The sequence below is a fragment of the Meles meles genome, chromosome 6 (genome assembly GCF_922984935.1).
Source record: "Meles meles chromosome 6, mMelMel3.1 paternal haplotype, whole genome shotgun sequence".
Lineage (NCBI taxonomy): Eukaryota > Metazoa > Chordata > Mammalia > Carnivora > Mustelidae > Meles > Meles meles.
The window spans coordinates 133,817,278-133,827,058 of NC_060071.1; the positions used below are offsets into that span (position 1 = coordinate 133,817,278).

Sequence of the window (9,781 nt, forward strand, 5' to 3'; positions counted from 1 at the left end):
ACAAAGTAGTTCATAGTCCTTTCTCTTTTTCCCTAGATTTGTTCCCGATAAGGAGTTTTCTGGTTCAGACCGCAGACAAAGAGGCCGAGAAGGACCAGTTCAGTTTGAGGAAGATCCTTTTGGTTTGGACAAGTTTTTGGAAGAAGCCAAACAGCACGGTGGCTCTAAAAGACCGTCAGATAGCAGCCGCCCCAAGGAACATGAGCATGAAGGCAAGAAGAGGAGAAAGGAGTAGACACACCTCTCTTCAAAGTCAATGAACTTTTTATCCATAACCCTAATGATGCAAGTCAGATGGGGAAACACTTTGTACATGGCGAGGATAAAAACCAAATCTGGGTGTCAGACCCCAGCACTACTTTTTATTACGGGAGTTGGGGGGAGGGGGGAAATTCTTTGAACTATTTAGTTTTTTTTAAAGAGTGGGTTGTGTTTGTGCTTCTCCTACTTTTTGGCATTTATAGAACATACTGCCCCACACATGAAATCAAGACCACTTCCTTTTTGTGACATTAGTACTTTGGGGTTAATATTTTGTGTAAGAATGACTGCTAATGAATAAAGTTGCCCCAACCACAGTGAGTAGAAGGATGTTCATATACTGGAACTGTCCTGCCAAATGACATTTGCCCCTACTACGTTTTGTTTTAATTTGGAGTGGGGAAATTAAGCTCTTGCTTGGTGCAACTATTTGTTTCAAATAAAAACATTTAGACAAAATTTTTAATTTTGTTTACTCTAATAGGTAGTAATAGTCTCAGAAGTCTTTCTCTTCATCAGATGTCTGATCCCCTTGCAAAACTTTTGGTCTTTGAGCTTGAACGTAGAGCTAAAAAAAAAAAAAAGAAAAGAAATCAAATAAATATTGTAAGGAAAGATAGTATCTGCAAAAGCATTCCAACTGAAGATTGCCACTTTAAGACTGCCTTTTTATGAGGGAGTGAGCACCAGTAAGTCAAAAGGGTGTTACTTGATCCCTGGTCTTAAGACTAAATCAGTTTAACCCAAGGTTGCATAGTAAGTGGAAAAGCCAGTCTCCCTACCTTGTAAGCAGACTACTGTTCTGTGTTAGATATACCTTGCTAACTGTTAAAGGGTCTTCTAAACTACCCTCCCCAGACACCATAGGATAGGCACCCTACCACCACCACCACTCTTTAACCAATATTAAAGGAACTTCAGTTATAAATCTCCCAAAGTCCTTGTCATTCCGTACTTCTGATCTACTAAACACAACAAACAGAAAGCTCATGATGTTATACAGAAAAATATTTACCTTTACTCCATCAAGAATGTGATGTTCTTGTTGTAGTGCATTCTGAAGTTCCTCTTCTGAAGAAAACTGAATCCAACCCATACCTCTGTGAAATCCAGTCTCTCTGTCCTAAAAATTCAAAATTTAGAAAAGATTAATCATGAACTGGAGAAAGTTTCCATGAGCTCCAAACAAACTACCAGCTTTTTCATCTGCCCAAACAGAATAACTGATATTTTAATAAATGTCAAAAACCTTGCTTTAATACATACTTAGCCTCCTAGTTACCAAAGGTCAACCCTTGTGTTAATCTTAACATTCTGCTTTTCTGCTGCCACTAGAGGAAGTAAAATATGGGCAGTGAAGTTTCTGTCATTTGAGATACAAACTACACTAACAATAAGGGGACATTTTGATGACAGAAACAACCCTATTTCTAACTTCCTCGATTCTAGAAACTAAAAAATTAAGCCTCAAAACCTCAAAAGTTCGTTTCTGGTAGTTTCGGAGACAAATTACTCTCATCACCACCACCTCCATTATATAGTCCTAATGAAAAATAGAAAAAAAAAATATTACCTTCATTTACCTAGCTCTAGACTTAAAGTAATGCTACTTTGTGCAAAACAGAGAGTGCTTATCATCCAACCTAAACACAGCACATGTATGCGGAGAAGATTCTAGTGTGTTCGGGTGCACCCTGCCCCCACCCCACCAGCCCTACTATTTAAGAACAGATATAAAGATGTCTATTCACTCAATACCTCATCAAACTTCTTACAAAGTTAATGTTATGCTCTGCACCACCCCCAAACCAAATTTTTAGAAATTGTCCCCAAATTTAAAAGGTGACTTTTTAAGTCTTAACTTATACTGCAGGAAGTTTCTGGTAATATCCCGGTGATTCACTCCTCACCTCAGCTAGTTTCTCCTTTACTTCCGTATGGCCATTTCTGTTAGTAAAAGCCTTAAAAAATTTGTGTTTGTGTAAAACTTAGGTACTATGCATTCTAAGATACAGGAACCTGGATTTCTGTGCGCCTTGGTGGCTCAGTTAAACATCTGCCTTCAGCTCAGATCATGATTCCAGGGTCCTGGGATCGAGTTCCACCTTGAGCTCCCTGTTCAGTGGGAGTCCGCCTCTCCCGCACCCTCTGCTGCTCTGGCAATTAGTAGGGAAAAAGTAAAATCTTAAAAAAAAAAAAAAAGGATGGGACGCCTGGGTGGCTCGGTCTCTTAAGCATCTGCCTTCAGTTCAGGTTATGCCAGCGTCCTGGGATCAAGTCCACAAAGCAGGCTCCTTGCTCAGCAGGGACCCTGCTTCTCTTTCTGAAGCTCTCCGTGCTTGTGCACTCACTCGCTCTCTGACGAATGAATAAAATCTTAAAAAAAAAACAAAAAAAGGAACCTGGATTTGAATACATGAATTTGTTTATCAGAAACTAACTTTTTGGGCACCTTGATGGCACAGTCAGTTAAGCTTCTGCCTTCAGCTCCGGTCATGATCACAGGATCCTGGGATCAAGTCCTGCATAGGGCTCTCTGCTCAGCAGGGAGCCTGCTTCTCCGTCTCTCTCTCTGCCTGCCTCTGCCTACTTACAATCTCTGTCAAATAAATAAAATCTTGAACAAAAAAAACTCTAACTTTTCTCCTGTTAACATTTTACTTAGTTTTACCAAGAATCGAAGTTTTTCTTTTATTTAAGGTATTAACTCCAGGTCCTAAATAACTTTGCTTACACTTTCAAGAAGGAAATGGTGAAAAATGTGTTACAATTTTGGGAGAACTTTTAAAGTAGGTTCCACACCTATCTAGTGTGGAGCTCAATGCAGGGCTTAAACTCATGATCTCTGAGATTAAAACCTGAACTGAGATCAAGAGTTGGACACTTAATGGACTTAGCCACTCAGGTGCCCTCTGAGAATGTTTTTTTTTAAATGTTCATCAAAGAGGTTCATAAAAATTTAGCTTATAGAAAAATTTTTGTGTCTGTAATACTTATGCCTCATTCTTTTAATTACCTGTATTAAAACTCCATTGTATCAGTGAACTAATATCTATTTAACCCCAGTAATGAACATTTAGGTTCTTTCCAGTTATATTATTAAACAAAGCTGCTTTGAACTTTTTTTCTTTTTTTTTTTTTTAAAAAGATTTTATTTTCAGAGAGCATGAGCACAAGTGAGGGAGCAGCAGGCAGAGGAAGAAGCAGTCTCCCTCTGGAGCAAGAAGCCTGATGAGGGACTCGATTCCAGGGCCTGGTAATCTCAGAGTCCCTGAGCTGAAAGCAGATGCTTGAACAACTGAACACCCAGGTGTCCCTGCTTTGAACATTCTTGACCACACCATTTCTGTAGAATAAATTCCTAAAAATGGAATTGCTAGATCAAAGTAAATGTAAATTCTTAGTTTTGATTTTTGCCAAAATACCCTTCAGAAATGAAGTAAACTTCTGAGTGCCTGGGTGGCTCAGCTGTTAAGTGTCTGCCTTCAGCTCAGGTCATGATCCGGGTGTCCTGGGATGGAGCTCTGCATTGGATTCCCTGCTTAGTGGGAAGCCTGTTTCTCCCTCTCCCACTCCGGGTGGCTCAGGGGGTTGGGCCGCTGCCTTCGGCTCGGGTCATGATCTCAGGGTCCTGGGATCGAGTCCCACATCGGGCTCTCTGCTCGGCGGAGAGCCTGCTTCCCTTCCTCTCTCTCTGCCTGCCTCTCTGTGATTTCTCTCTGTCAAATAAATAAAATCTTTAAAAAAAAAAAAAAAAAATGAAGTAAACTTCTGAACAATTTCAGCTTCCCCTACACCCTCACTAGCACTAAATAGGAGTAATCTATTAGAATCCTTGGAAGGCAACTAACATTAAATCAAGAGTTAAGAATTTTAATTACTTTAGGTTAAGATTTTGTCCCGGCCTTCTCAGTGCCATGAGGAAAAAAGGGGCAGTTTTAGTGAAGCAGTTGCCATGAACTATAGTGTACTCACATCCCACCCCCAACTCAGTAATTCTAGAAAGCCCACAGACAAATACAGCCCAGGATAAAGTAGAACAAATTTTTTTTTTTTTTTAAAGATTTTATTTATTTGAGAGAGAGACAGTGAGAGAGAGCATGAGCGAGGAGAAGGTCAGAGAGAGAAGCTGACTCCCCTTGGAGCTGGGAGCCCGATGCGGGACCCTAGCCACCCAGGCGTCCCTAAAGTAAAACAAATTTATAAACTGATTTCTAAATCTTCCTTAAAAAGAAAAGAAAATATAACAAATACAAAAACACTAAAGGAGAAAAAAAATCACTCAACCTAATAAGAATAAAGTTTAAAATAGATATTCTCCGGGGCACCTGAGTGGCTCAGTGGGTTAAAGCCTCTGCCTTCAGCTCAGGTCATGATCCCAGGGTCCTGGGATCAAGCCTCACATCAGGCTCTCTGCTCAGCATGGAGCCTGCTTCCTCCTCTCTCTGCCTGCCTCTCTGCCTACTTGTGATCTCTGTCAAACAAATAAATAAAATCTTAAAAAAAAAATAGATATTCTCCATCAATTAGTTTGATGATAAAGTCATTCTCTAGTATCAAGTCCTTATAGTACTGGACTAGGCAGAATTCTAAGATAGTTCCATGATGTCCACATGTCTCACTATGTTAACCCTCTGAATAACCCCCTCCTTTTGGGTGTGTGAGGGACCTGTAACATGCTTCTAACCAAAAGAATATGGCAAAAGTGACGGGATGCTGCTTGCCTGATCAGTTACACAGCAAAGGTGGTGCGACATCACTCCCATGACTGTGTTATAAGATACTCTTAACAGACTGGAGAAACTTCTCTGCTGGCTGAAAAGTAAGCTGCCATGCTGGCAAACAGCCTACACACCTCCCAGGTAACAAGGAACTGCAGGTGGTCCCTACAAGCTGAAAGCCAGAAAAAAGTAGGTATCTCAGGCCCACAGTTCAAAGATGACTTCTGCCAACAACCCGAGAGAGCTTGAAAATCAGTCTTTCCCAGCTGAGCCTTTGAGACCCTAATGAAACCAAAGCCCCAGCTCATCCCAGGGCTGCAGCTATGCGAGACCCTGAGCAGAGGACCCAGCAAGGCTGTGCCCAGACTTCTGATCTGCAGAAACTGTGAGTTACTATATATGTGTACTGTTCTGAGCCATTAAGTGTGTGGTAATTTGGGGCCCGTGGGTGGTTCGGTTGGTTAAGCGTCTGCCTGTAGCTCAGGTCATGATCTCAGGGTCCTGGAATCGAGCCTCACATGAGGCTCTCTGCTCAGCTGGGAGTCTGCTTCTCCCTCTTCCCTCTCTCTCTCAAATAAATAAATCTTTTTTTTTAAAAAAAAACTGCCATAATTTGTTATACAGGAGTTTGTTTTACGGTTTTAATCAATATCACCCACAATTTTATCAATAAACACTCAGTAGCTTCACTCCATTAAAAATCATATAAGCTGGGGTGCCTGGGCGGCTCAATGGGTTAAAGCCTCTGCCTTCGGCTTGGGTCATGAGCCCAGGGTCCTGGGATTGAGCCCCACATCAGGCTCTCTGCTTGGCAGGGAGCCTGCTTCCCCCTCTCTCTCTTCCTGCCTCTCTCTCTCTGCCTGCCTCTCTGCCTATTTGTGATCTCTGTCTGTCAAATAAATAAATAAATAAATCTTTAAAAAAAATCATATGAAAAAAAAAAATCATATGAGCTGATAGGCTTTAACAAAGTCAAGAATTCGGGGCGCCTGGGTGGCTCAGTGGGTTAAAGCCTTTGGCTCAGGTCATGGTCCCAGGGTCATGGGATCGAGCCCCGCATCAGGCTCTCTGCCCAGTGGGAGGCCTGCTTCCTCCTCTCTCTCTCTCTCTACCTGTCTTTCCGCGTACTTGAGATTTCTGTCTGTCAAATAAATAAATAAAATCTTTAAATAAAAAAAAAAAAAAACAAAGTCAAGAATTCAAGGATAAAATTAGAGGATCAATAATTAAAGGATAACATTTTTTTAATATGATAATACTCACAAAAGGTACAATGCACTTTCGTACATGGCCAAACTGTGCAAAGTGTTCTCTCAGTTCACCTGTATAAGAGGAAAAAAACATGTTAAAAGTAGTTAATGTATTAATTGATATATGTGGGGCACCTGGCTGGCTCAGATGGTAGAGCACGTGACTCCTGATCTCAGGGTCGAGTTCAAGCCCAACAACTGGGCATACAGATTACTTAAAAAGGAAAAAAAAAAGTAGTTAATGTATTTTGCATCCTCCATCCTAGAGTGTAGCTAGAAACCAAAAGGGGACCTAAAATCCCCAAACTTTTGTGAACAGGAACTACTTTCCATTTCCTTAAAGCCTTAAGATTTAGGAAGTAGCTACGGTATTGACTACTTCCTCGAGTTATGATGGGGCTACATCTGATAAAGCTATCATAAGTCGAAAATATCCTATGTTGAAAATGCATTTAATACACCTAACCTACTGAGCATCAGAGCTTAGCCCAGCCTACCTTAAACATGGTCAGAACACTTACATTAGCCTACGATTAGGCAAAACTGTATAACACATAGCCTATTTTATAATAAAGGGTTGAATTTCTCACGTAATTTATTGACTACAGAAAATGAAAACCAGAGTGGTTATAAGGGGACAAAATGGCTGTAAGTCTATCAGTTGTTCACCCTCGTGATCACATGGCTGACTGGGAGCTGCCCCTTGCTGACGCTGCTCCTAACCCAAGAGAGCATCATACTGCCTATCACTAGCATGGGGGAAAAAATCAAACAGAATGCCTATCAAGTAGAATCAAACAGAATGCCTATTATTTTCACTTACCACTTTTTGACTATAAAGTCAGAAAACTGTAAATCAAACCATAGTAAGTCAGCAACCATCTGTATAAAGCTGCAATGTGCCAGAGATGAGGGGAAATGGTGGGGTGCGGGCATACGCAAATAAACTGCTGAGTCGACTGTAGTCATTACTCCCAGCAGATGACTGTCTTCATCAGTTACTGTACTAGGTATGTGGATAATAATCCCTGTGAGAAACTCACACACAAGACAGATAATTAAAATACAGTATATTGCCAGCCATATTAGATTTTCAAATAAAAGCTCAGTTTACTTCCCTTTCATAAAGTTTACACTCTGTTAAATAGTTGACATTCTAAAATTTGTTGAGATGACCCTAACTACCCTTCCTGCCTTATTACCTATTGATGGCCCATAGTTACTCTCTAGTACAGCAAATGAAACTCTATGTATCCGTCCTACAGATTCCCACCTTTGCCTGTCATTCTTTCCCCTTGCTATGTCAGTAATCTTATCTCTTCCTGCCTAAACTGTAACTATCTTTCAGGACCCAACCCAAATATAGCCAAATACTATTTTATTGGGCTTCTACTGCCATACAAGGCGATGTACTACCCCTGTGAGGCCTCAGAGATGCACAGTAGATAATCTTAAAGATCAAAAACTACCTGATCTCTTCTGAACTACAGTGCTTGTACTTTCCCTGATTAATATTTCATATTACTGGGTTATTTCCCCCTAGTTCATCTAAACTTCACTGGTTGAACAACAGCCTGTGTCTAAGTCTCCTCACCCTCACCACTACACCATAAACTCCCTGAGTGTTGAGTCCACTATGTCAACAGTAATTGACAACAGTAGGGCAGTACCTGCTGAATGAAAAAATGCCTAGTAATCTGTCAACAACCCACAGGGACTAAATTTCTGAAGCACTCTAATAGTTGGTCAACCATTTGACAAATTCAGGACCTCATGGATCAGCACCAGGACAAACATGCTGTTTGTTTAACACTAAACAAAATAGTGTTAAATATGCATGTCTTAAACAAGGTATTAAAAGTTCTAGAAAACATCCACTTCTCAAACAAACAAGCTCTGGAAGGTAACTGTCTTCCCAAATTACCTGTAACTGCTACGGAAAAACTGCTGCAAGCACCTAGAACAATGTTATCCTCAAACAGATACTCCTAAATATTTGCTGAATGTATGAATGAACCGAGAGAGACTGCTTCAAAGTTGTGTGTTACACTCTTTTTATGAGTTTTAAACCAACCCATTATGGTCTGGAAACTTGCAACTGCAGGATGATGGTGAAATCCCGGAGCCTTTAAACAGTTTCACAGGGCCTAAGCAAGACATTGTACTGCCTAGATCTTCATCTGCTACATATTAAGGTGGGGCCCCAAACAACCTATTTCCCATTCTACAACTCATACCAGGGCCACAAAGGCTAAGAAGGGAGTAATCCTATTTCCATTCTTTTGTTTAAAGGAGATGACCTGACACATGAATACCTACAAAAATGACCGCGAATTTTTAATTTTTGGTAAGCAAATGTAAAAACCCTTTTTCAAAAGTGCAACTGATAAAAATCAATGTTGATGAGAGATTTCAATACTGATTACTCCCAACCCTCTATCTCCAGCCTAGGCCTCTCCCATAAGCTTGTAGTGATTACAGTAATCACGAAAACAACTGTCATTTATTGAGTACTTTGTATGTAGCACAAGTCTAAGTGGTTTACATATAAACTCATTTAGCCCAATCAAAAGTCCTATCAAGAAGGTATCACTGACTACATTTCAGAGATGAAACTGAGAAACAACGAGCCCTTTTCCCAAATTACCTCCCATTAGGTTACACAACTATTAAATGGCCAACGTGGAATTCTAACCTAGGCAGCATGGCTTCAAAGGGCGTTTCTCAATAAATGATACACCATTTCCTCTGTCCAACTGCCTGACGGAGACTTCACAGGTTTTTCTCAAACTCAACACATTTAAACTTTACTCCTCGTCTTCTTTAAATCTGCTTCCCCTCCATTTAACCACGATGTTCACCAACGTTAAAAACCTGGACTTCGTTCTTCCCTCCTCTCATTCCTTACTCCTACCCCGCTCAAGCCATCGCGAAAAGCCGTTGATTTTGTTTTGTTAACATAAGTGGATCTGGCCCGCTTTCTACCACTACCCTATTTCAGGTCCTCGTCTTTGGACTAAATTACTGAAATTGCCTTTTAGTGCTTCTCCTCGCTTTCAGTCTTGCCAGTTTGAATCCACCCTCCACACCGCTGTCAAAATAATCCCTTCTAAATCGTAAATCTTAAAGTTTTCAAGCAACGAACCGTTCCACCGAACCACAATGGAAAGGCAGGAGACCCTGAATACGTGCCGCAAAATCTCAAGGGGCATCCCTACACGATTCATTGAAAAAAAAAATTTTTTTTTTTTTATTTCTGCTCACTGGCTTGCTCAGGAACCACAGCTCTTACTCCAGCCACCACGATGACACGCATTCTGCCGAAAGCAGTGCTTTTGAGGATCGCTTGTACCTAAAACTTCAACCCCTAGCACGTCTCCATCACTCACTCGAGGCCGCGGTCCAAGGGATTTTTCTGACAAAAGCCACGGGCCGGCTAACACTCGTTCGCAGCGCCACAGCACCCCTCACTGCAGAGGCCGCCATCTTTAGATCGAGGACCTCTGCGACCTGTGGTCGCGACCCCGGAAGAATCTGGCGGATCTGCTT

General features: G+C 41.2%; 2 protein-coding genes across 2 annotated transcripts in view; one reads left to right on the plus strand and one right to left on the minus strand.

Annotated features, from left to right (window-relative positions):
• The window catches only part of SNW1 (SNW domain containing 1), a 34,405-nt gene extending 33,685 nt beyond the window's left edge, over positions 1-720 (plus strand). The window contains exon 14 of the mRNA XM_046008484.1: positions 37-720. Within this exon, the coding sequence (XP_045864440.1) occupies positions 37-235 (199 nt within the window). The 3' untranslated portion in view covers positions 236-720. The remainder of the gene's footprint in view (positions 1-36) is intronic.
• On the minus strand, positions 718-9,749 carry LOC123943944 (SRA stem-loop interacting RNA binding protein). Its single transcript, XM_046008487.1, has 4 exons — positions 9,622-9,749; positions 6,246-6,304; positions 1,277-1,384; positions 718-829 (listed from the first exon to the last, which is right to left on the minus strand). The coding sequence occupies exons 1-4, from the start codon at positions 9,716-9,718 to the stop codon at positions 758-760; spliced, it is 336 nt and encodes a 111-aa protein (XP_045864443.1). The 5' UTR covers positions 9,719-9,749; the 3' UTR covers positions 718-757.
• Between the last annotated feature and the right edge of the window lie 32 nt (positions 9,750-9,781).

Bases quoted from the DNA above. Each gene is read 5' to 3' on its own strand.
- LOC123943944 (XM_046008487.1), bottom strand. From the start codon at position 9,718: ATGGCGGCCTCTGCAGTGAGGGGTGCTGTGGCGCTGCGAACGAGTGTT. The intron at 6,305-9,621 runs GTGAGTGATGGA...CCTCTTATACAG, and splicing joins CCCTTGGACCGCGGCCTCGA to GTGAACTGAGAGAACACTTT. The intron at 830-1,276 runs GTAAATATTTTT...TTTTTTTTTTAG, and splicing joins ACATTCTTGATGGAGTAAAG to CTCTACGTTCAAGCTCAAAG.